At 40.5% G+C, this 27,529-nt stretch overlaps 1 protein-coding gene across 2 annotated transcripts; it reads right to left on the bottom strand.

Annotated features, from left to right (window-relative positions):
• Positions 1-95: 95 nt before the first annotated feature.
• Positions 96-27,132, bottom strand: LOC136430467 (phosphatidylinositide phosphatase SAC2-like). 2 transcript variants are annotated; one of them, XM_066421118.1, is made up of 24 exons: positions 26,802-27,132; positions 20,811-20,891; positions 18,196-18,332; positions 16,945-17,070; positions 16,649-16,693; positions 15,875-15,997; positions 15,312-15,368; positions 14,534-14,708; positions 14,039-14,106; positions 12,883-12,994; positions 11,908-11,975; positions 11,498-11,622; positions 10,932-11,009; positions 10,447-10,567; positions 10,105-10,233; positions 9,163-9,233; positions 8,900-8,946; positions 8,257-8,443; positions 6,609-7,406; positions 6,307-6,378; positions 6,045-6,118; positions 5,327-5,449; positions 4,455-4,542; positions 96-4,140 (listed from the first exon to the last, which is right to left on the bottom strand). In XM_066421118.1, exons 1-24 carry the CDS (start codon positions 26,896-26,898, stop codon positions 2,793-2,795), a joined length of 4,350 nt encoding a protein of 1,449 aa, XP_066277215.1. In that variant the 5' UTR covers positions 26,899-27,132; the 3' UTR covers positions 96-2,792. The 2 variants fall into 2 exon arrangements, with proteins under 2 accessions (XP_066277215.1, XP_066277216.1); XM_066421119.1 differs by lacking the exon at positions 6,609-7,406 and having other exon boundaries at positions 26,802-27,128.
• Positions 27,133-27,529: the final 397 nt, after the last annotated feature.

The following is a 27,529-nucleotide window of genomic DNA, read 5'->3' as shown; positions in this document are numbered from 1 at the left end:
GTAATCTAGTGGTAGATTCAATTAGTTTTACTCTTATCTTTTCATCAGTGTGGGTGTTTTTCTATGCAATGACAACACACACACCTACACGCAGAGAACATTAAGTGTGGTTTTACTTTGACTTCTTCATTTAATCACAGCATTCTATTTCGTCCATGAGGTGCTTACAATAGTGAGACGTAAGGCAAGGTAACCGCCTGCCATTACTGCTTCATAGGATACAATACAAAATGGCTCTAACCTGCACGTTTACAACCATACATTACCTGTGAGATGTATATTTCTTTTCATGGTTGAATACACACAAAAAACTTGGTGGCCAAGGTGACAAAACTAAGGCAGGTCAAGTTGGTAAAACTATCATGGCAGGTTTTGCCCACACAGGCAAGAAATATTCTTTTGTTCCTGTGCTGATATTCCTAATAATTTAACGGTCCAAGTCTTCATAATTTCATGCACAATACATGTACTATACGGGGGTCTGCATGCCTTTTCGAGCAAGTTGTGGGCAAGGTATTGTATCAATTGTATCCTAAATTTAGAGTTAAGCATTGCTGGGACCCCTATGCAGGCCCCTGTATATGCCCGAGAGGTCAGAACTTAAGATTCCCCTTCCTAGCTATTTAGCTGTTTTTTCCACATACATATCGGTATAGGATACACCAATATATCTTTTCTTCTTGATCATGAAGGAAGACTGATCAATATCTGAAAAACTTCTATCAAATTGAAACCAAGTCCTTGGTACAAGTTGAAGTTACATCGAGGTTACATCGAGGTTACAACATTTGGGTATAAGTTGCTTTTTGGTTCCCATAGTTAGCCTCTTTTTGAATATGGGACGTATCATAGTGTTAAAAAGACACGATATCTTAACACATATGGAAGGACATATTTGCTGTACAATAATGTGTGTGTGGTGCAATGTACAACATTTCATACATGTAAATAATTTCCCACTGTACATAAAAACATCATTCTTCACGTTATAATGTATACAGGTGACCTGATTTGAGATACATGTACGTATCAAAGTTCTAATGTACATTTTGTACATTCAAAACTGGTAACATGCCATAAAGGACATAACCAAACTATTATGATGTGTGAAAGTGGGAAATCACTAACTCTATGAGCCAAGAAATTAAATTGCTACAACATTACAAAGATCATGTAAAACTACATTTACTAAAATCCTAAAGCAATACCATTTAGTGAAGACTGTCTAATAGTTATCTGTAATGTGCAACACAAAAGAATGGCTTTTACATTCCACTGACTGGGACATTCCAAATTATAAGGAGAATCTGATGGCAAGATGGAATGTCCCATATTGCAAACAACAATCACAATAGGCAAGGTGTTTGTACTATACATTTGTGTTCGATAAATCATCTGATGTACAGAGTATAGACATGGAAACCATAAATTAATCCACATTTCAAGGTTTGATACAATTCAAAATGTGTCCAAGCCAGGAGTATACAGTGTGAATCCATCTAGCCATATCCATATTTCTTTTCCACATTTACAATATCAATAATGAACGCTTACGACAGCAATTTTTCCATTCTCCCAACTGTACCTTTACTGCTATTGCCATATATACACTGAGTACAAGCAAACATACGAGCATGTGATACAAATGTACCACAGGAATAACCAGCCTTCATCTACCATGCTTGGACCAATCAAGTGATCAACCAATCACAGCTCTCCCTCCAACTAACTACATTATACATTCCCACATATTGCCACAGGCTATTTTGCTGACTGAAAGTTTGATGCATGGTGACCTGTCATGATGGCTCTTTTGTATTTTGTTTACAGTGGAAAAGTCAACATATGTTACCAGGAATAATATGAGAACACTGCTTGTAATAATACTCTTTCACAATGTTAAACGTCTAGTATTCAGCTTCTTTTCTATCAAAAGTAATGGAACGAGTCTGTGGTGGTCGTTTCCCATCACAATGTTTGGTACAAAATCAAGGCATCTGCTGGTTTATCTCTGCAAGAAATCCTGGGAAGCTGCTCCAACATAGACTCTCTAGAACCAACAGTCAAGTCTGTGTAATTTTGTATTCACTGTAAATTCTATAAGGAAGACACTCCATTGCACTTCATGTGTTCCAAGCGTCTGTGCTACTATCAGGAGAAATAGGCTCCCAAGTTTCTGTTGGAAATGCATGAAGCTTGCATGGCATGCTTTGGATGTTACTTCCGCTTTCCAGTCGCAGAGATAGCTTTCCCCACGCTGGAGTACACAGTGCATTTAGCGTAATGATTCCTAGGAACCCTCTCTCAGCGGGCCGATCACACAGTGTACAGACAAAGCAACATCATTGGCAAGAAAAACTTGGTGGCCCATTGCCTGTGATACTACATAATGCTAGTTTCCACATATGTTTAGTAATACATAGTGCATGTGCTTCACAAACTTCTGCATGTGTTCAGCTGGTGTACACTAAACAGTGTGACTATGATATTGCACACCTGATACACAAACCAGCTGTGTGGAAGAGCAGGAGTGCAGAGAATTCCATCCCAATGGTTCTACTCAACTAGTCATGTACAAATGTTGGCATAGGCAATATTGCTGCAATGCCTTTTAACAACGTGTCTTATGTCATGAACAATGCTATAGATTTACATGATCAGCATGCCTAGTTTCGCAGTTTTAATTTTTTTGGTAGAGACAATCGATCGTTACAAGTATTCTAATTTGTGAAGGCAAACTGTAGAATCAAGTTGTACTACAGACTATAGTTAATGATAGTCAGATTTTTTGGCTATAACTGGATGATTTTTGTTTTACAGTTCTTCAGTTTTAACCTGAGCTCCAGCGACTCGACTTGTCTGTTTTGCTGTCTGTCTCCGTTCCTACGTGGGCTTGTGTCTGATGGAGAGAACAGACTACGGAACTTCGTCAGTGGGGAGAGTTTGATAAAGTCTGTGTTTTCTGCTGATGCATCGGCCTCTACAATGCTATTTGCTGCAATCGTTTCCTCCACGTTGGATTTACCTGCAGTTTTGCTGTCAGTTGCCAGGGGGCCTGTTGACTCGGACTGAGGTACTGTGCTGGCGGCAAGATTCTGTTCACCTGTAGAGCTTGTGTCTTCTCCTTGTAGTTCCCCTTCATCCCCAGCCTGGCTCTGTCCACTCTCTCCATCCAAAACCTTATCATCTTCTTCTTCTGCTGCTGGTGTTGTCGTTGTAGAACTGAATTTTGAGTCAACGGATAAAGACAGTTCAAATATCTTTCTTGCTGGCTTGAAGAACTCCAGGATGCTGTTTTTCTTGCTGTCTTCCCTGTCCGGGGTCTTGCTGTCTGTAGCACCGGCATCCTGTTGCTGTTTTTGAGGGGAACTTTGACACGACTGCGACTCGGCTGTCGGCAAGCCATCTTCCACAACGTTATCATCCTGCTGCTGAGCACCATACTTTTCCTCTTCCGGTGCATCAACCTTGATGGCCACAGAACTCACGGTCCTTACATCCGTGCCCAAGTCTGAGGTTGTTTGATCACAAGGAGCTGCGTAGTCCTGTAGATGAGTCTGGTCTTCCACCTGTGTGCCGTCCTCCCCCTGGAATGTGTCCTTGCTGGCCATGATGTGCATCCGCGTGTGGCTGGAGGGTGGGCTGGACGCCAGGATGCCACAACTCTCCAGGACGAGGTCGTCTGCCTCCGTCACAATCAGCTCCTGCAGGCTCTTCCGTTTGTTGTTGTTCTGGCCAGAGAGGATGGCCTCGCAGTCGTCCAGGCTTAGGTTGTCGAAGGACTCCGTTTCCGAGCTGCTGTCGGACAGGGCCACCCTAACGCTCATGTTGGCGCCCTCATCATCAGCCTGGCCTGACGATTCCTCGCCCTTCTGGAAGTAGACGATGCCGGGCTTCTTGGACGCGCTGACACGGCGGGCGTGGGTGTGCGCCCGCACGCGGCGGATGGGGTTGAAGGAAGATATCTTGTTGCGGACGCTGCTGAGGATGAAGGACCTCGTGGTGGGCTGGGAGACGGTGGTGGAGACGGTGGAGATGGAGTCTGCCGAGTGGTCGCGGGGAAAGCGGGTACGCGCCCACGCGCTGAGACGGGTCTGAGCAGAGATGCTGATGATCTCTTCGTGAGGTTTTGTTTGTTTCCTGTAGAAGCAAAACGATGGTCATGCGGTTTCCAGAGACATGACGTCAAATTTTCCAGCAAAAGATTAAAAGAAATGCATCTTTGTTTTGTTCGGGGAATAGTTTTGCCTGTGTCGAGGCAGTTTATACATGCAAGTCTTACTGCAAAAGGGTACTGATAAAGAACACGATCTTCTTATTCTCTACTAAGCATCTCTAGACAAGTACATTGTAAGTTTTCTTCCATATCCTGTAGACTTAGAGATTCCTCAGAATGTAAATAATAGTCTTTCTACAAAAATAGAGGCAATATTTAGAGGAAAAATCGTACTCACTTGTCCAACTTCCCTTCTGCAACCTGTATTTGATGTCCCTCTGCTGCACATGCTGCACTGAAGGCATCGGCTATGGCTTGTAATAAACCTTGGGGAACACAGTCATGTTACTAACTTGTCAAAATCGTGAATACATCTACTTAGATAGAAGCATGGGTAGAGTTGCCAGTAATACACATACTGGTCTGTATTTTGCTTGTACTGTAGATATCAGCAAATATAGCGGTGAACATTTCCATGGCCTCCTTCGCTCAATGGCTCAATTATTCTGAAAAGGTCCTTTACATTTTTCCTACAACAGCAAAAACAAACATTGAAGGCACATTCATTTCTGCCAACAAGGACATATGTCCCCCCTGTGTAGCCTGGAATCCATCCTATTTAGCTTCCGGCCGCTACCCTAGCTCCGCTGCGCTACCCAAGCTCCGCTGCCGGATCAATTTGGCCGGCAGCGGAGCTTGGGTAGCGCAGTGGAGCTAGGGTAGGGGCCGGAAGCTAAATAGGATGGATTCCAGGCTACCCCGTGATGCAAGGAGTTTTTGTGATCCACTCAAGAGTGAACTTCTCTATTATCTGTAGCTGTAAAATAATGGACATAGAAACCGATAGTCGACTAGACACTTCCGTTACATGTAGTCTATTAGTAGTACATTTTTGTGTTTACTTGTTCCCTTGCAATCAGCCCTTGGAAACGAATTTGCGAATAAAATTTTTTTCTAATTGATAGGAATGTCAGTTGTATTAATTCAATCAATCTAACACATATACATGTACATTGTATCTAAATTCATCAATGCAGAAAATACCAGTTTCATACATTTGAACGAAAACCAATGTAAGTCACTGATTTAGGAATGTTTAAGGAGACTCACCTTTTGATTCTGCATCCCCTCTGCCTATGGAGCGTAACGTGTGGAAGTAACCCACCTCCCCACAGTACTGGTGGTGGATTCGCATGCAGTAGTACCTGGACTTGAACACAGATGGCTCTGGACCTGTCAAGTAAGAAGCAGGGAACATGGGATAAGATATAATACACACACATGTGTAAATGATATACAATATACATAATCAAATGAATTGTGTACTTCAAGAAACCTTTGAAAAAAGCATTCAGAGTATAGCAAGGTACATATTTTCTTGTGGTTAGGGTTGTTGACTTCACTTGAAACCTCATGCACTTTCAAGAACTACACTTGAGAATAAGAGAAGGGGTCCTTCCTGGTGAGAGTGGATCAAACCCTACAGTCTGATCTTATTCAGCTTGTACTTACTGTACAAAACTTGTGTGCTATACCTTGAGGCAGTTAAGTGGTTATATGCAAAACAAACATATAACAATATTACAATATCTTGGAATTGTATGAAATCACAATGATTACGCACTGTTTGCTTCTCATTTTATGTGAGCTGCTGAGTCAGGTTCTGAACTGGCTGCCATGTTAACTGATGTTCACTAACATCAGAGGGGTGTATATTTTGTACAAATGTTCATTGAAGAACACTAATTATGGATGAATGTAAACAGGAAATGTTGTATCTAATGTCACTGATGTCACAAGCACTTTAAGACGCAAGTATGGAGCCCACCTAGTTCGATCTTTTCAAGATCTTCCAAGTTAACCCGCTGGTAGTGTGTCACCTTCTCTGCTTCTTCATCATAGCTGTGATCAGAACATGACGGCAAAGGAAGGTGTTAAACTACACAAATAAGTACTAGAATTACAAACTGCAATAGCTAGAAGAGTACCTGAACCGTAAGGTGAAAAACAGCCCTATATTATCATTAGGCCCCAAAGAAGTATAGAATTTATGCATGACTGAAATTTGCTGAAAGAATTGAATATCTTACTAAGCGATGTAGTAGGCTCTCTGGGTGAGAAGCAAGATGACATCCATGTCAGGCTGTGACAGGTCTCCATCCCTGTACAAGGCACAAACAACATACGTGTTAACATGGGCAACAGGCTTTCAACATACATGTGTACAAGCTACATGTGACGGGGCATGTCACCAAGGTTTCATGCAAGTAGTAAGGTCATCCTATTGGCTCAAACTGATCACATATCCTTGTTTGTGACCCCATCACCATAGAAACAAGTGGTCACCCCATCACCCACCCCATCACCATCCACCAGTCACTGCACAGCCTACCATGCAGTACCAGATCCTCCTGACAGGGGGAGCAGCCTCTTGACCTGGCCCAACCAGCTGCCGGCATTGCCGTCTTGGTTGTCTGCCTGGCCCTCTGAGGATTCCTTACTGCTCGAGTCCCCTGATTGGTCGCTTCCGAACATGACTTCTCCCAACGTCTCCTGTGATTGGCTGATGAGCTGTTGCATCTTGTCTGGCAACTCCGACACTTGTTGACGAATGTTTTGTGGTATCAAATCCTTCAGAGACTTGTTGACTGTCTGATATCCAAATTTCATCACATCCTCACAGCCTACGTTTTGTACCAACTGATTATTTTCAGCACTTATGATATAAGCTTGAACTTCTACACCACCACTGACATCATCCTTGATTTCCAGACCATCTCTTTCAGAATTATCTTTGTTTTGCTGACTAGTCCTCTCAATGTCTGACGGACCAATGTATTTCTGTAACTTTGACGGAACTTCGGAAATCTGTTGCTTGATCACATCCTGAAGCTTCTTCAAACTCTCGGGTGGTTTTAGACCTGACAGCGCATCCTGGGATATTGTAGACAACAGCGACCTTTGAGTCAGTGCTGGAGAATTATTCCCGTCTTGCATTGTCTTCCCATCTTCTAGATCTGTCTTGGTTTCCTTGACAACCTCCCCATTTGAAGCTAGATTGTTTAGCGATCGTGACTTGGCCTTAGTGTCGTTGGCGTTGAGGGTTCGAGTGGAAGGTAAAAGTCGGGACAAGTCTGCTCTTGCTTCTTCTTCCAGTGCTTGACTCAACCGTTCCTCCAACAGCTGAGACCTTTTTCACACACACAGCAAGAAATGATTGGGTTATGGTAATTATCACCAGGACCAATGGACTGTATCCTAATCATCACCTTGACCAATGGGGTGCATCCTACCAAACTTGGACAAATGTGAATAAACAAACACTCTTAGGAACCTGTTCACCTACATGGTAGTTATCTTTCAGATTCGGTTATACATTTGACAACTGTTCAAAAGATCAGTAAATAGATGTACAAATACAGCCCTTGACAAAGTTAAGTTCTCCAAAATGGTGCTAGATCTAGTAATGCATCTTTATTAAGAAATCCATCTTATTTATTTTCAACTTTGAAGCCAAGGCTTTTTCCACTTCTTACATATGAAAAAAACCCTGTTGAATAATCCAAGTCTGAATGTCATCTTCCCTTTTTTTTGCTTTCTCAAAAATTTTGTTTTGAGGAATTCCTGCTAGTCCTATCCTATTTGCCAAATGACTTCTACTTTTATGTAATCCCTGAAAAAAGGAGAGTCCCAGAGTTACCTGGAAGGCAAAAGTTGTTCTGGTGTCTTTTTGAAAGGCAGAATCTTCATTAGAAAGTTCAAAGAAGAAAAAGTGTAAAGGAATGTACCTTGGTACGCCGATTATTTTAGACATCCAGGTAATAAGATACACCAAATAACAGTTACTCAAGCAACTGGATATAATTTTGAAAACAGTCAGATGTTTCAAGTAGCATCCACTACTTTTGGCAGTGACATCGAGCAAGATTTGTCGATCAGCAGGTTTTTAGATTCTGTAAATTGATTTTAACATGTGGAAATGAATAAAATCAAATCAAAATAAGATAATGCAAAGAAAGTGTTAAGGAGTGTACATGTACCCTGGGTCGCAGTCGATGAGCGCCCATCCCCCGGCACAGCCCTCTGCACCTGGCAGCAGCAGCTGTTTGCAGTGCTCGATCAGCTGCGCCACGTGGTCCTCCGTCTCCTCCAGCAGCAGCTCCTCCTCTCGGTTGGACGACTGGAGGACCGTCAAGTCTTCACTGACGGCATTTCCCAGCATCATGTCTGGGGATGGGAAACGGTAGAGTTTTAAACAGAGGATGACAGCAATGAGAGCGCCAGAGGACAGAGTGAGTTGGAGGACGATAGTGGAGAAACTAGTCATGGTACCCCAACGACCCAAAAAGATTTCAAGGGATAGTTGAGAGGTGAGGTGAAAACCAGAGATACCTACATCATAGAACATACTTTAAAAGGGAAATGTTTGCTGGGGTTTTATGTTTGCTTTTGTCACGGTGATCTCTTCAAACATTATTCATATAAATGCTATTCTTCAGCTCTTTTATGTCAAACGAGAAATATGGAATCTGTACTTTGACAATTCATGAATAAAGAAAATCCTGTTCCACTACATGTGTCACAATAAACACGGCCTATGCCAAATTTTCCAGACTTTGGAACTGAAAAACACATTAGAAGCAAAACTTTTTAAGCATTTAGATGAAAAGACCAAAAACTCACCAATAGTCGCTTGACGGTATGCATCTTTAAACCTGCTCAGGTAATACCTGCAAAGGACAAGTCCAAATAAACATTCATAAATATTTTCAAAATGATGACTCAATGCATCTTGTGCTGTATCGAGAAAGAGTAACCATGCTTTATTATGTAAAACTGCATCGCAATACATGCACTGCTGAATATCGCTTCTGTAACATGTTGTTTATTACATTCAGTATCCTTAATAATGTAGCACGTGTACATGTAACATGATGTATGCATACCTGTTGGCAGATTTGTACCCATCGTTCAGGACCCCTGCTAACTTACGCTCTCCTGTGCGTGTAAAATCCCCCTGTATAAACACATGAGAAGTTTTAATCAACTGTTACAACACATATCACAAAAGCAAACATGGAGAATGGATGACTGTCGCCCAATATCTCTTTATCATTAGCGTCTTTTGGATGATCTACAAAGCTATGGAGCATTCTCACAAGACGAATTATTGCTTGTCCCTATTTGTATATCAGTGAATCAGAGCTTCAGCGTTTTGGGTGTTAAAAGATCTTCTGACACCCTTAAAATAGAAGAAAAATTGAATGCCTATCTCTCAAAGAAGAGAATACAAGAAGAAATGACGTACTTAAAACTTGCCAATAAAACTAAAAGATCGCTGTGTACACTTGAGCTACAGTCATTTGGAGTGCAAATCAAGGACACCAACATGGCAGTCAGAACCTGCCTGCTTCATTGATATGGAAAGTGAGTGAAAACACTCTTTACTACAAGACCTTCCACTCTAATTTCCAGTTCACCTTATTCAAGTTTTCTGTTAGGTCAAATTTATATTTTTGTTGTATATTTCAGTTACTGTATTTGTATTACTTTATCTTATATCATGGACTCCAGGAAGAGTAGTGATGTACAATGCATCACTAATGGAGATCTAGTAAACCAAACCAAACTGTGACAAAAGGTTACGCTTTGCTGGACATTCCTGGAGAACCGAGAAAGAGATCATCAGCGATGTTCTCCTATGGGCTCCAAAACATGGACATGCACGTGTAGGCAGACCATGCACTACCTACATACATCAACTGTGTCTAGATGCGTACTGTACTTTGGAAGACCTGCCCAGTGCAATGGAGGATAGGGAGGGATGGAGGGTCATGAGCACCCGTGAGCACTGTCACGACCAGATGAAACTACAAGACGACCCTGACCTTCATGGCTGCAGTTCCAGCGTACTGCCTGCTGATGGCGTCGCCGTTGTTGGCCCACATCTGTTGGTACACGACGCGACAGCGCGATGGCATTGTCTGGTCGGGCATCATCAGACCTAGCTTACGCAGCTTGAGACACAACAGGAAGACACAGTTATGATCACAGTGGGCTATTATTTCCACAAAACAGACACAAAACACTTAAGGTACGTGTCAAAGTCAAACATGATCAGAGTGACGTTTTAGATGTACATGTACAACACCAAAGCTATACTATAGCTAAAGAAATCCCAAGATTTCTCGGATGTAAGTTAACTTGAACACAAAGTTTATGTTACAGACCTGTATCTCCATGACAGTCCTTGCGATGGCAGACTGTACCACGTTGGTCCTGTCCAGACAGTCCATACAGTTGGTTCTGAACACACCCCGCTGTTCACAGATCACCCCTGCTGGGTCAACCCTGGAAAAGCAGGTCAATATACAGTATATCTTTGCATTTATTGCCTGATGGGCAAGTTTTCACTTTGTGCTAGGAAAAACATTTGGTATTGATTCTACTTTGAACTTTTGTTTAGTAACTTATCAGTTATGAAATAATTTTTCTTTCACTTCTATAAAATTTGATATTCCATTTGCATTATTTCTTAAGCTGAGTTCGTCTGTTGATTTCTTTAGTTATTTATCTATCTATAATGTTTAGCTTTTTTTTACATGTTTTTTCTTTAATGTTTACAGCAAAATGTACTTGTTGTTTATGTGCAAATAAACAATAAACAATGTTCTAGCAGTCATCTCTGAAGCTTTAAACAAGAGATGATCCTCACCAGCTGTATCTCATCCCGCGGATGAGGTCCTTGATGCTGTCCACCAGCACACAGACGTTCTCAAACTTCATCCCCCGGCTGTCAGAAACATTAAAACACGTCTAAGCAACTTTTCCTGATGATTTCAGATACGTTTGCTGACTTTGACAAAAACACTATGTAAACAGCTCGATGGGAACTATATCCGCCTGCTTCGTGCAGCCCTCGACATTTCATGGAGGAGCTACATGTACATAACAAATAGCCATCTTTACAGCAACAGATTTCAATGGTCGTTCATAACCGAAGAATGTCACTGACATGATGTGCAACACGAGGAATGGTTCTTTTATAGAAACCGGATGAGAGTCGCAGACATGATTGTCCTTCTTTGACACTTAAGAGGGTAATTGGGGAGGATACGGGACTTGAGGATGATGAACTTCACTCCGTCATGCTTGACTTGTGGACACCTCACTGAGTTGAACTGAACAGATACCTACTAGAAGAATCTGCACTGTAGTATCAACACGTGTATTTAGTAACCAACTTGCCAGAATTCTTTCTAAGTAGACAGAGGGACTCACCAATGTTCATGGAAGTCAAATGTGATGTAGGTCAATTTGGGGCTGTCCAGGTTCAGGATGTGTGTGAGGAATGCGTCTGCTATAACCTTCTCTCTCCCAACCTGATCAACTAGGTTTGCAACAACCTGTACAGGGAAAACAAGAAAATTAATGGAAGATCTCATACCTCCACAAATTTGTAAATTTCTTTAAAAGGGAAGGAACCTGAATAAATAATATCTATCAAATCAAGGAATCCTCAAGAATGTATTGAACACCTGGATATCTGAAATGTGTATACCTGAGGGATCATTGATGCTGAATAAGTAGATCTCTTTAAATTTAGTTGTTTTTTTTCTGACGTGGCGGTCTTATATAGTGTACCTAGCAGAATTATGAGAGTTGAAGTTAATCAACAGCAGCATACTTACTTGACTCCCATAAGTGTCAAATTGCTCTTCAAAGTGTTTCTCAAATGCTGCCTGGGTCTCTACCTCACCTACAAGAGATTTATACACAGTTACTGTGAGTAATGAATTAGCAGGGTACAATACAAGGCATTAGGCACTTTGGATAAAACCCTATACCCCCCCCCCCCCCTTTCCACTGAGAAGTTGACTGTTGAGCAACCGAAAACTCTCATTACAAGTTCAATCAAATTTTATTGAAAAAGAAGAAAGTGTAGTTTGTAGGTTTTGTTGTCTTTAAAGTCAAGTCAAGTCATACTTTTACATCATTGATCATATTCAATCTATAAAGTTATACATGAAGGTCATACAAATCCAATTTTGGTCGCTCAAAGGTCTCTATCCAGTGGAAAGCGGACCTTATCAATTTCAAGTTTGTGCATTGTATGATTTGCAAGTACACACACTGAAAAAGTTCCTTTATCATGGCTTCAGAATGATTTACTAAAATTTCACAATGTGAGATGACTGACATACATGTAGGTTGAAATCAAAATATAAGATGCTCTCATCATACAGTAATTCATGTCATACCCAGGCCACAAAAACGTTATATACCGGTGTTCTAGACTGGATGATAACTTGGATTATCACATGGGGTTCTACTTTTATCACATGGGCTTCCATAGAATATCAAGAATGCATTTCGAGTGTGCTGGTTGCGCCGCTGTCGAAAATTCGAAAGCAGATTCTGACGTAGGAATCGATGTTGCTACAATCTTTTTGTTCCAGGACACAAAACTCTCTCAACTTCTGGCGCATTTCACATTGAAATGTGTGCTTTTTTGGGCAGCTATGACATAAATAAAATACAACACGGTGTATTTCACATCGCTCCCAGTCCCAGCCCTCTCGCAGGTCAGATTGCCCGACGGCCTTCGGTACCTCATGCGATACGGAATACACCATGTTGTATTCTATATGTACACCAGTACTGACCTCTGTCTATCCTGGGTGGGGGGCGGTACCTGATGCCCGGCTGGCTCCAGAAGATGGGCACCGACCCTCTCACCTGGACAAAGGACACCACGTGGGATTGCACCTGGATGATCTGGATAAACACACACACACACAGTGGTTATATCTTATGTTTTAATATCAAAGAAAAAACATACAAACAGTGGTTATAAGTTACATTTTAACATCCAGAAAAAACATACAAACAGTGGTTAGAAGTTACGTTTCAACATCACAGAAAAAACATACAAACAGTGGTTATAAGTTACATTTTAACATCCAGAAAAAAACATACAAACAGTGGTTATAACTTTACTAGCTAACTGTAGCTAACATTATTGCCAACAGTATTGGGTACAGTAAATTCATTAAACTTCTCAGGACTTAAATTTTGCTCACAGGAGAAATTAAGAGTTTGCAGTATCTTTGACTTCACAGACGAAACGATACTACATAATACAGTGGAAGACAAAACAAAATCAGAGATTCAGAGGTGCGATGAATTTGTGGTAAAAGAGCACTGGCAAAGATTTACAGTAATTTCGAGAAATCAAAGCTAAATGTTACATGACGCCAATGAATTTCACCTACAACAAAAGTCTTAGACCTTGTGATATTTGGTTAAAGGCAGGCTAAACTTAATTTCGTTAAGCATACTGTAGTATGTTAAATATACCACTAAGACCAGTTCTGACTTCTTTTACATGAGTCCATCATAGATTAGCGTTTTTACAATATTTGAAATTCGCGCATCGTGATATAATACTGGCGATGTCAAAAGACCTTTGACTTTTGTGACGTCAGATTCCGAGTCGGCCACACCTGCACCATAGGAATTGCCCCAGACGCCATTCCTCCGATTCGGAATCTGACGTCACAAAGGTCAAAGGTCTTTTGACATTGCCAGTATTACATCACTACGCCATGAATTTCAAATGTTGTAAAAACGCTAATCTATGATGGACTCGTGTAAAACCAGTAAGAACTGGTTTTAGTGGTATATCTAACATACTGCAGTATGCTTTACAAAATTTAGTTTAGCCTGCCTTTAAAGGTACACAAGCCATATGGTCATGTGTGTCTGGAAGAAGATGGGACAACATTTTAAAGATATTTGTAGGAAAATAAAAGCCAGTACCTGCTCAGTCTCCACAAAGTTTGCACATGCCCCGGTTTCATCAACACCTCTCCTTTTGTACCTCGTCCCTGAAACAATTTTTTTGAAAGACACACAATCAACAAACATCCAGTGCACAAACTTGCATTTATAAAAAGTACAATAGCTTAACACAATGTCATTATCTTCACATACTTGAGTTCATATATCAACATATTAGTAACAAATGCAAAATATACAAAAATGGCAGGCTTCATTTAACTTATTACCCATACTGCTTTTCGAGCCTTCCCATCCCATAGACAAAAGTAGCAGCACTGAGGTCATATGGCAATGCTGCATTCTGTATATTTTAAATTGTGGAAACAACCCCCCCCCCCCCCACACACACACACACATGCACAAACACACACACACACACACATACAAACACATACAAACACACTCACAGACAAGCTAAAAACAACACATGATTCAACATTTGGTGGAAATGTGATACTAGACACAAGTCTTTACCTGCTCTGTGCCTGCTCCGTCTGGATATGAGTGTTATGGTGAAGTTCCTTCCCTCACTCATCATCTCCATGCCCTCGTCACTGGGCATGTCTTCCTCACCCAACATCACTTGGAACCGCTCCATCTGTACATAGCCTTGTATGATGGGCACTATCCACCGGTCTGACAATGGGTCCTGCACATATACAGTAGGGCACAGGGATAAGTACATGCAAAATTTTGAGTACATTGTATACTAAGTCCATTTTGCTGCTGGCTCATTCATTCATTCATTCATTCGTTCGTCAGTCCGTCCGTCCGTTTGTTTCTTTGTTCGATTGTTCCTTGTTTCCTTGCTGTTTCAGTAGCAGGGTATATTTGCATAAGAGTGGTTGCTAGCCCTCCCCCCTTTAACCTGCTAGAGGCACCTTGTCAAACACTGGACCCACTTTTTACATCCCTTTCGAAAGACAGGTGAAGCCCTAACTCAGATGTCCTGCCCAGGATTGAACCCGGGTCTCCCAGTTAAGGTAGCAACTAATTGGAACCAGAAGCTCAACTGTGAGGCTGCTACCAGTTGAGCTACAAGAACATCCACACTCCAAACTACATGTGCACTTTAATCAATCAAAATTAAAACAAGTTTGACAGATACCTTTACACCACTGGTCAAGCCCACATACAAGTACAAACATACACCATAGGGAGAGCATTCATTTTTGCTGAGAAAAAGTCAAAACTGCTGCTTTATAACTGAAAGCTACTATTACTAACTGAATAACTGCTGGTCAATCCTTACCTCTGATTGGATGAGATCATTCATCATGTGGGTGTTCCAGAAGAAGCGAGAATCCATCTATGAAAAAAAAAATCAGTTACTGTAAATTCATTTACTTTTGCAGTGGTTTTAATTACTTCACACTAGGAGGGAAAATGGAGTGTTTTTGCAGTATTTGTGTTTTAAATTTGCAGTTGGAACAATTCTGTAAAGTACAAGCGAGACATATTCACGGTGTCACAAATTTGCAATGGCAGGGTCACCAAGAAAAACTGTGAAAATAAGACCACTGAAAAAGTTTCCAGATATATACTCTAGGGATTCACATACATGTGTTTTAAATCTCAAAGCATAGCTGTTTCAAATTTGGTAGTACTAGTACTTAGTTGCCAAACTCCTTATCTTTGAGACAGGATTTACCTATCTTTAGTCTACAAAAATGGTATCCACTATTGTTTCAGTTTGTTCAGGTACAGCCTAAGTGTCCACGTGTATGTCAGATGTTCAGGTCCAGACCTGTGCCAAAACAATTTTACAGGTACAGGCACAAGAATAGGGCATCGATACCCAGACCTACTCCATACCTTCTTCCAGAGGGGGCTGGTGGTATCATACTGTTCTGAATGCTGCCTCTGTACAGAGTTGGTGAGGTCTCCAGTGGGACTGTAGTAGAAGGAGTCCGAGTCGCTGAACATCTTGTTTAACTCCTATAGGACGGGGGATCCATTCAATATGGCATTAGTACATGTAGTACAGTTTATATTTAGTTACCTCTATGAAAATGTTGCCATTGTAGTAAGTGTTTGTTTGTTAGTGTGTCCTTGTGTGACTGCATTTGGGCAGCCAGCCAGCCTGCCTGGATGTAAAGGAATGGCATAATAGGATATTGGGAGAATTGGTTTGGCTCTGCTCCAATGTTGTACTACTTGTAGACATGCAAGAAGTGATGACTCATTACACACATACATGTCTGGGCATAAGGCCAATTATAAAAAAACAATTTAAAAAAAAAATGCTAGATTGGAAAAACAACATGAATCTCAGAGGAATGTTTTTACTTTGGTGCACACAGTATCAGGGAGTGAACAGGGTCAGGTGCAAGTTTTCACCCCAGCCTTTTGTTTTAATGATTTTTTTTGGCTAAAGTTAAAAATAAAAATCCGTTAACCAAGAAATTAAATTGACGTGGCCTAAGGGATGTCCATTTAGAGCTTTTTTAATGATGTTTTCATCAACATCTATGATTTCCATGTTTCTGTTTGACTAAGCAACATTCTGCATTATGAAGAAATAGTATGAACAAAATGCAAAAGAATGCTGGCCAGGTGAATAATGTAAAGAACAAAAGTGAATCCTACCTCAAAGACTCTTCTTTCAAGCTTCTCTTTCTCCTTGATATCTCTCTGAAACAAAGGCAAACGAGGGTAAAGCAATTGAATATTACATGTTTGTCATACAGTGTATGTCATACAGACTTAAGCAATGGATACTTTTCAATGTCTTCAATTGGATGCAAGATCTGCCTTATACAGTGACATAGTGTTCTGTTTACTGCCTATAGGCCTAGGAAAAAAGTGCAATAACCATAATACAACAAAAAGAAATACATTTGTATTAATCATTCGTCGTTATCAACAAAACATGATTTTAGTACCTTTTTCTTTGGTACAGCGACGGACTTAATAGAGTTCCATGTCTTCGCTAGCGCCCTCTGCTGGCTGTCGAGGGGCGCTGCAATCTTCTCCAGGTTGGAGATGCCAAAGTGATGTTTTCTGCACCACTGTACATGTATAAAACAGACTCAATACAATGTACATAGAAGAATGTTGAATTATCACTGACAAGCAGTGGACTTATGTATTTCATGTTTACATGGAACAAAATTAGAAAATGTTATTAATGTTACAAATTATTCAGTTCAGTTCTGCTGCAGTATCATTGAAAGCCGCTAGGGGCCCCAAAATTGCACTTGCTCTTCTTTTGCTGACACCTACCCACACACTAAATGCCATACAGGTCCATCCACAGCTTCTTGAGTTTTTGAAGCATTCAAAAACCATTTCTCTAGGGGATGCATTTGTGCAAGTTTTATAATATTTTCAACTCAATCGCAGTACTATACTATCAGCTCTGCCTGAGGCAATGCCAAAAAAACAGAAACTAAAAATAGCATAGTCACATTAACTGACTTTAAGGCAGGGTTTGGTTGGATGACCATAAATTATTCACAAATGGCCAGAAGCCATATAGATCGTCTTGATGTGTACACACAAGGCTTTGCTATGCTTAATAAGGACGTTAAGAATCAGTTATCTTAATTAGAAATCTTGTCTATTTTTTGCCCTGATGAACCATTAAGCGAGGGAGGAGAAATATAAAGCAGTTGCTAATGCAGCCACTACAGTAGTAAGTCGAGTAAAATTTTCTGGGCATTGCTGTCGAGCCAAGCAGGAAATAGCTATATTGGTCCTCCTATGGAAACTAAGAGGCCGAGTGCATTCCAGATGTCTGACTTTTACTGACACGTTAATTTGAGATACTGGAACACGATAAAAGAACTTAGAAAAAGCTTGCTTGACAGGGCTATGTGGGGTGAAATATGTACTAGATTGGTCCTGACTGCTACAGGTCAGTAAATAGGAAATTTGTGTTCAAAAATTTTCCTAGAACTATTGTAGAGTGGAACTCGTTACCTTCAAATACTGTAGAGGCATCCTCATTATTAATTAGATAGCTTTAAACAATGCATGCAGTTAGAGATGCGAAAGTTAGATGTGACAGGTTTGTTCTGTGTAAAATAACCAGCTGCTACCATGCTGTGTGCCTGCAAAGCTCGTGTGTTATGCCGAAGGGCGGTTATACCGGCTGTATAGACACAGATACAGATAGAAAGATGGCACTTTACCTCTAGTTCCATCTCAGGTGGCTCCACAGGTGAGAGAGGCAGGATGACCACCCGACTGATCTTGTACACCTCGTGTCCACCTGGTAACAGACCTACAGACATCTTCTTGGTCACCAACAGCAGGTGCCATTCGGAATCTGGAAAAAGATTTTGGATACATAGTTTTTTCTTCAAACCTTAACCCTTGTCCTGCTGGTGTTCTTTATGCAATTTATTTCAAATAACAATCTTAATTTTTTAATCAGGTAATCTTCCCTTTACTTTTTTTGTGCTGCTGTGGCATAGTTAATTCCGCATTCGGTGCGTTTCGCTGTGGTGTGATGCGTTCAGCTGAGTGAAAAATACCCCCAACCCGTACGTATATGGGACCCACATAAAGACTCTGTAATGTGGTTGTATGCTGAGGGTTCATTCTCTTTCAAACCTTAACCATGCGAAATCATATGTGAACAGAAAGTGATGGGTAGCCTGTTAGGGTTAGCCGGAGTGTCATCCTGTTTGGTTCCAGGCTCTACCTTGTTTGGTGAAGGTAGAGCCTGGAACTTAACAGGATGCCTGTCAGGCTAGGTTAGGGTTATGTCTTTCCAAAAAAATTTCATAGATGCAACCTTATCAAAGATCTCATACCAAAGATTAAGTGCAGAAAATTTGCATTTCTATATCATGCAAACCAGTATCCACTTGATCAAATCATTCTACGCCATGGCAAGTCAGGAGTAGAAAATGTAAAATCCCTATACAGACGAAGCCACTTAATTGCACCTCGGATAAACGCAACTTCCATTTAATTGCACCGAATCCCAATATCCAATTCCGGTTCCCATTCACTGCATTGTTAGTGACTCCGCATATCTGCACCGCGCATGGTAACCAATGCCGGATAACTGCACCAATTTTTTTTCAAAAATCCTCGACAAGTTAACTGAAAAGGTGCGCTAAAATCGGCAAACGCGGTACAAATGAGCCAATACCTGCCGGTGTAAAGGCCCAATACCGCCAATATGTTTAAAACTGTTCTGAGTAACAAAAGAAGGCGGTCTCCATTGACAGTTACGTTGATAGGAATCGTATGGGAGGTCCCGGGCGGGTCACCCGTAATCAGTAACCAAGTTTTAGTTTCAATTCCTAGTTTCATGGCGGTGCATGATTTACGTAAATTGACAACTGCACTCTACGTAATGTAACACAGAAACTGTTATCCCATGAGTGGCATAACGATGTTTCAGAATGCCTCCCCTGTAACATTACGTGTGTTGTAATGCGGTAGATCGCATGGAAAAATGCAAAATCAAAACAGGTTCGTAGTCATTTCTTTATTTTCAGCAAAGGGTCAATAAAAAAGTTAATAACTGAATAATTATCTCCATGAAAAATGGAGATATTGTTTTGGGTGTGTCTGTCTGTGTGTGTGTGTGTATGTGTGTATGTATGTTTGTGTTTCCGCACCACTCCAGTCAGTATAACTCAAGAACCTCTTGATGGATTACAATGATATTTGGGATGTGGGCGGGTGTTGTGAAGCCGAAATTTAAGGTCGATTTTGGGCCCCCTGGTATGTGACCTTGGTACTGCAGCAGAATTGCAATTTTTGTATCTTTTGACCTGGACGTGCTGTGGTCTTGATTTTTGGGTGGCAGATAGCTTGTGATGTAATAAAGAAGTGGTGTAGGTTTGGGCCCCCTAGCAGCTTCCTCTGAAACTGCAGGGGCGTTTTTGTGAAAATCTTCTAAGGAGAATAACTGAACAAAGGAACAACGGATTTCCATGATATTTAGTATGCAGGTAGCTTAGATAGAGATATACACAATGAAGTGCAAATTATGCTAATTGGGACTTAATTTGCATAGCTAATGAGGAAAATCTATATTTGCAGTGTTTTCCATTATCAGACTCAAATACATGTAGCGTATGTAGTTTATGGAAAGTGGGTCATCAACAGATACCAATTATGCAAATAAATTCCTAATTTGCATAATCAATGCAAAACACCATAATCTCATCTAATTGGAAAATTATAGGACTGTCAATTAGATACTTAGTAAGCAGGTAGCTTAGACAGAGATATACATAATGAAGTGCAAATTATGCTAATTGTGACTTAATTTGCATAGCTAATGAAGAAAATCCATATTTACAGTGTTTTCCATTATCAGACTCAAATACATGTAACATATGTAGTTTATGGAAAGTGGAGCATCAACAGATACCAATTATGCAAATAAAGTTCCTACTGTGCATAATTAATGCAAAACACGATAATTCATCTAATTGGAAAATTATAGGACTGTCAATATTGCAACAGGTAAGTTAGATAAAGGTGTTTATGACCAAGCATATATTATGCAAATGTGTAAGTCATTTGCATGAATAGAATTGTTCATGGAGATATGAGGTCGTGGAACTCTTGTTTCGTCTGTTTTCTTTGTTCAAGTGTTTCTGACTAACAATACACCCCCTCGCCCATGGCGGTGCGGTCCAGCTGGGCATTTCGCATAATTGCACCAGCCGGATAATTGCACCAAAAACGCTGACAAATGGGTGGTGCAGTTAAGCGGATTCTACTGTAGTATAATTATGAACTGATAGTGTAAGAGCAAGATTTTTTCTCACGTTACCTGGATATAACTGCACTTTGCCGATCACACCATGGACGAGTCCAAGGCATACTGGGTTCCATGCACTGCACAGGTCTTCTCCTAGGAGAAGACAAAGGACAGAAATCTCTTTAAGTATCTGAGGTCCGGGTCTGAGTTCTTTAGCTGTTTGTTTGTTTGTTCATTGTTTGTTTGTTTGTTCATTCGTTCAGACCCTTGTAGTGCCTAGTCAGTAGTGCCATATAGGGCAGCAAGTTTCTTAGCAGGGTATATTTTCACAGGGAAGGGTTGCTAGCCCTTCCCCTTTAACATGCTTGGGGTACCTCCTTGTACAAGGACCCTTACTTTACCTCCCTTCCGAAAGATGGGTGCAGCCCCAACCGAGATGTCCTGACCCAGTCTTGAATGAGGGTCTCCCAGTTACCAGGAGCTCAACTGTTAAGGCTCCTACCAGCTGAGCTATACTCCCTATAGGCGCATCCCTCTTCAGATACAAGGGTGTGTAATGGCCATGGGTTGGAAAGAGATAAATTACAACGATTTAGAATGGCACGGCACCAGGGCAAAAGATTCCAGCCTGCTGCACTGGCACTCAAATAAAGCTGGGACTGAGAGATTCTCATAGACTGATCAAGGCTGATCACTGAGTTTGTATTCAACTTATCGGTATATCATTCTGTGAAAAGCTTCATTAGATTCGTAAGACACACAGGAACATAATGAAGGGAGATATAGCTGAGGAGCTAACGTAATGTAGGCCACGTAAATTTCCTTTAGGTCGTGTCACAAGGGCATTATTTTCCCTAATCTAACTTGCAAGTTATATTCAAACTCATTTAACCCATGAAACCGTTCCGTTATATGTATTACTAGTAATTAGTACATGGTCTATTCTATATATACCGTATTGCCTTGAATAAAGTACGCACTTTTTAAACATTTCAAAATTCAAAAGGCACCACAAATCATTGCTAAAGTCAGGGTGCGTACTTTATTTGAGGTTATTGCCAGGACAAATTGGAAAAGGACCTCAAACCAAGAACCCAGCTGCGGTGAAACAATACATGGCTCAATACCTGCCAATTTGTAACTTGTCATAGGCAATCCTCAAGTTTGCAGAGACAATGCTCAGCCTGGCGGAGTAAACAAGAGAATCTTTTATGAATCTAAGGAATGGCATTGTGTAGAAGTCCTTGATATAAGAAAAATGACCTGGAGATAATAGAAGGAACACCATAAATTTGGATTTATCCTGTTCAAAATGTGTTCAAGATCAGTGGAGAAGGGGTGCGTACTTTATTTGGGGTTTTTGACTTTACGTTTCAGCTCTGCAATTTTGTCTGGAACTAGCGCCAAATCAGGGGTGCGTACTTTAATTGGGGTGCGTACTTTAATCGAGAAAATACGGCATAGCAGTTTCCTACAATGTGCAAGCCATGAGGTTCAAAAGCAGGCCTAGGTTCAAACGGGTTTAGCCGAGTATGAGTACAAGTGATTACATTTCTTTTACCCCATTTCTCGTGGCAAACCAGGCCATTACAGTTTAATATGCTAAATCATGAGCGTACAGGGACCCAATCTGGTCATGTGGGCATGGAATCAACCAAAGCTTGTTACAGTTGATTTATCTAATCCCTTATTTAATGACATCATGTGTGCCTTGTGTGCATGTCAAAAGAAAAGGCATATCGCCATGGGAACACAGTGTAGACATTGAGAGAATGTAGACTACTGGCGGCAGCAATACCCCAGTAATTAGAGTCACTTCATAACTTGGGACGGTTCAGCAAAATATTTGCAACGAAAAATTGTATGGGAGGAGTGTGGTGGTGGTCCTCGATCTGTATCTTTGGCCTGAAAAAAACTACAAAAATCACCCCAAGGGAGTGAAGTATCATTTTCACCTTGTCTGTCAGTCTGTTTCTTTGTGTGTGTTTTAGTGATTCCCAATATATAGATAATACAGCACTGCCATACATATCCTCAGTGCTGTTATTTGCCTTCGTCAAGAAGGTTATGTTTTCAGGAATGTGTGTCTGTCTGGCTGTACATCTGTCTGTCTGTGTGTGAACACAAGAACACAATAAGAATGCCTGGGTGGATTGTCTTGATATTTGGTATGTGGTATTTGGCAAAAGCTGTATCAGATGGCCAATTGGATACTGCTTTTGCCCTTTGGATACTGTACATGTCATGCCACCGGTAAATTGGCATGGAGATTACAGTTACCATCCATCCTCGACCTTGGTACTACTATTATTTAGTATTTTTGTCTGTGGGAATGGAAGTGTTGCAAAGCAGTATGGGTAAGGGGGGAAGTCTGCCATCTCTGATTGCCTTGTTTGGCCTAAAAGAGGGGAGTTGACCAGTTTAACTACTGTGATTGACAGACATACAATTAAAGTGATCCAAACCTAGAAATCTACACTGTAGCCTGAGGTATTGTCAGCCTTCTTCTCGACTGCCGGACACATATTACATGTAATATTAGATATCTAATATTAGAAACATAACCCTAATCTTTTGATCTCAGCTTTGATTAATCACTATTGATTAATCATAAAAGATTTTCCCCCATTAGGCACATGAGTAATGGCTACATAACACGCAATCTCCGGACTAACAAAATTAAAGGTTGTCCTCTCCAGGAGATCATTTGATTGGTTTGATTCTTGACTTTTTGGCTTGTGCTACTATACCTCTACTTAGGAAGAGATGTCTTTATTACAGTGTTTGGATAACTAGAAAATCTATGGATGGATCTTTAAATGATTTGATGGGGAGGTGTACATTGATTGAGAAAATATGGTATCTAAAAATTATTGTAGGTCTTGGTAGTACTTCATAGCCAAAGGTACAGGTACTGTTGGTACATGTACAATAAATACTTAAATAGTGTGAATTTATGCATACCTATTAATACTACAATGATTGAATTTCGCAGTAGAGAGAAAATGGAGAATTTGTGGTAGATTTTAGTTCGCAGTTGAAAAAGGGAGGTACATGTAGGCAGGCAGAAGACAGAACAAGCATTTTGAAAGTGGTAATGATGTAAGTTTATGGTGAAGAGGTCATTATGAAAACCGCGAACATAAAACCACTGCAAAAGTTTCAACATTTGTAGTACTACCTTTTGGGAGTCATCTTGGCAATGGATGTACCTTGGAAAGGGTATTAAGGTTGGACAGGGCAGCCTGATTTATCTCTTTGTCCTTGAGACAAAATAGCTACCCAAAATAGATATGCATTATGTATGAATGGATCTTAAATCTGCAATATTTGCTGCAATGTCTACAGTAATGGCATTGCACTTACTAGTAGTCAAGTTAGTGGCATTTTCAATAGTTGCTATTGCAATTGCTTGGTTTTTTGTGTGTCAAATAATATGAAATATACTACCTTTGTGGAAGTCTATGTTCACCCATGGAATGCCTTTTCGAAGTCCGTTTTATTTCCTTTCACTTATCTTCATCAAAATGCGAGAAAAAATAGCTCTTTCACACTCTCAACATCAACAGCAACTATCTTCACTCTTAAACATGTCATCATGATGACTAATAAAACAAGTTGCTATCTATGTGATCAAAATAACTACAAGCTTACAATGCCTTTGTGGAATTCTAAATTGATTTCTTAGTACTTCTGCAAGTCCTTTGACCTGCATGTACATGAACAATAGCTAGTTTCCCAAAGGCTACAGAAAAGCAATTTGTATTTTATAAATGATACGTGCCAGGATTTTATATTCTGCTTCATTTGAATTAAAGAATGGGTGAAAGGCCTACAGATTTTTAAAGTTGCAAGGAACAACATTTGTTTCTCACCCAGCCATGTCACACATTTCTTTCAATATTGAATGATCGATACATACAACAAAGACTGGCATGTTCTGCCTATGTGTCTGTGAAATTACTCTGATTAATAAGGGGATGTGACTTGAATCGAATAAACTGAGGGTTGAAAGCATGCACGCTGCCATTATCTTCACATTAAAGAGGGAATGCAGCTAGCCCTGACGAAACCGCATTAGAATCAGGTAATTTTGTTGGCCAACTCTGTGGCAGAAATGGATTTTGTAGTCAAGGTCCGAGGAAAAATTACAGTAGAAGGAAATTGCAATAAAGAGTTCTAGGGTTAATGCCTTGTCAGAGTTTTAGGGACCCTGTAAATTCACTTTAAAGTTTGCGGTGTGTACAAAAAAATACAAGCTTTGCAATGACTCTATATGTCTTAAGCATGTAACGGGGGTTGAACTTAACTTATGACGCGCCCTAACATGTTACAGATTTTTTAGTGATCTTATTATGCATAAGTACGACGTGTTTGTGTCCACTGACTACTGTAAATCACTTTAAGTTCACGGTAGCAAAATTTCACTGTGCAACAAAAAATTTACATTTTCACTGAACTTTAACTTCACGGTGGTAGAAAGTGATTTACAGAAAGGATGTGTGGAGAAATCATAAATAGTTTTTTCACGGTGATGATAAGTTCACGGTACAGAGGTGACAGTGAAAACAGTGAACTTAAAGTTACAGTGAAAGAAACAATAATTACAGTATGCTCATAAGGAAGGTAAATAAACCAAGTTCATGCACATAATTGTTATTTGCATTCAAAACATATGTGTACATATTCATTTCTTGTTTTGTTGAGAATAGTGTTTTGACAATAATGATGGCAACGCTGAGTAGAGGGTCACTGCGTAGCTAGACGGCCCGGCACCTTAATATACGACCTGTGCTAAGCAGATATACAACTATCATACACATAAGAAATATAACTTCATAAAACACAAAAAATGTTTGTTGATAAGAAAACCGACCAAAGAAAACAACGTAAACATCGCTGCCGTCTGGTGACGTTGTTTTCCCGCCATTTTTTTTGGCTGCGATGGTGGCGGACGGCGATTCAACGCACAGGTTTGCTACGCTCTAACATGTGATTGGTACCGTCTATGAAAATGAAACTGAATACAGAGATGGCGAAGATATTTCCCAATAAGTAGACGGAGTATTGTTGATGTAAGCGGTGTCGTTTTTTTGTAATGATTTTGTAACTTGGGTCGCATGCAAGACGTACGTCGGGCCGCGCGCAAAGTGCGTAGTAGCCTATTTCCCGAGAAAACATGAGCTGGGATGCGCTAGATATAGCCCTTCTCACATGACTTTAGAAGTGCGCACAGTCAAAATTTTCCGGTCAAAAGAAAGCTAGAATATAGCAGACTTCAAGTCTTAATTTACATTTCCCTAACTTCATCACCAACTTCCGAAGAGAGCAAAATTGAGCGCCGTGAGTTCGATCGCGTAAAAAAACGTCATATATTTGGGCACCCCCCCGTTACAGATCTTAATACGATTTTACATATACAGTACTGATATCTAAGTATGGATTATAAAAAATTATTTTAAAAATGTTGCTTTAATGTTTAAACAGATAATAACAACTAAAAGTATGGCAACAGCAAATGCTACTACTCTCACTCTGTATCCCCTGGGTGCTGGTTAAGCAATTACATCAGTGTGTGATCGGATGTCATTGAAGTATTGAGAGAAGAGAATTAAATATTAACCAATATAACACGTTATGTACACTGTTTGTGACATCAATCCGGGCACACTGCAGCAATTGTATAAGTTTGACATTGCCAACCGGGGGGAGTGGCGTTTCTCCGGAGGAAACGACTGGAGTAAGACATCATGTGACTTTAAAAGGAAGAGAAGTGACTCCCATCGCAAATCATTTGTGGAAATTGCTAACTGGGCCTGTCGTCATGTGGTCCCCAAGGAAATTTAACCCGCACTGACCCTTCCACTGCAGAGCTAGTCACACAACAACGGATTCTAGAATTTCTAAAGTTATGACCTTCTGTTTGTCATTGTTTCCTTTCGGCCTAGCAAATGATTTTGCTTCTATCACACATCAAACCATATCAGTCGGTGTCCCATGATCAAACCGCAAGCATGTGATGAGGACCGGTATATAAAAGGAAGAAAAATAATTTGAACTGACCGGTACGAGCAGTGAGTTTGCCATCGAAACGACTGCACCACAGGCTGTGCTCGCCATCCAGCAGGATGTAGTGGTCGTGAGCTTGGTACAGCTCCATCGCCGCTGCTGTCTGTCCGCGGGAACGGAAGGAACACTACGACCGGGCCGTGTTTATCTCAGCTGGGTTCGGTCAACCTCGATTCGTGGCCGCCATCTTGGATGTTTTCTGTGACTCTCCAATCTCGTTCCCAGAGCAAGGAATCAGCTTACCCTGAGAACGAGATTTTAAGGGGCGTGTCCCCGCAGAGAAATATTTTGGTAACGTTACATTATTACTTTGAAAAAGATTGTCAGATGTGTGTACCCTAATATCTCTTTACCAGTTGTCTTAAAACAAACAATGGTAAATTAATATTTCACAAACGTGTGCAATAGAATAAGCAATAGAAAACTATCCATACGAATCGGATACGATAATGACTTTGACAAGTGGTCCAATGTTTGTAATAAGAGACTCTGAGAAAGGGGACGTTATAAAAGGCTACCGCTTCAGGAGAGACTGTGCAAGTATTGTACAATACAGAACTTACGATGGATGCAATGAAAATAAAGTACTTTTCATTTGTAAATGCCCTCATAATTCTGGGGCCGAAAGAAACAGGCTTTTTGGAACAGTCACCACAATCTCCCCTCAGTGTTTCAGGAAGCTGTTGTACCATAAATACCCCGTTAATTGTAGCTTAATGAAA

Source organism: Branchiostoma lanceolatum, chromosome 3, assembly GCF_035083965.1.
Source record: "Branchiostoma lanceolatum isolate klBraLanc5 chromosome 3, klBraLanc5.hap2, whole genome shotgun sequence".
Lineage (NCBI taxonomy): Eukaryota > Metazoa > Chordata > Leptocardii > Amphioxiformes > Branchiostomatidae > Branchiostoma > Branchiostoma lanceolatum.
This window is presented reverse-complemented; position numbering and strand designations above follow the sequence as displayed.

What these genes read in the sequence shown, in the direction of transcription:
- LOC136430467 (XM_066421118.1), bottom strand. Translation starts at nt 26,898, where the DNA reads ATGGAGCTGTACCAAGCTCACGACCACTACATCCTGCTGGATGGCGAG. An exon ending in GGACTGTCATGGAGATACAG is followed by an intron (nt 10,234 to 10,446) that starts GTCTGTAACATA and finishes TTGTGTCTCAAG; the next exon opens with CTGCGTAAGCTAGGTCTGAT. An exon ending in AGGGGATGCAGAATCAAAAG is followed by an intron (nt 4,543 to 5,326) that starts GTGAGTCTCCTT and finishes GTGTTCCCCAAG; the next exon opens with GTTTATTACAAGCCATAGCC.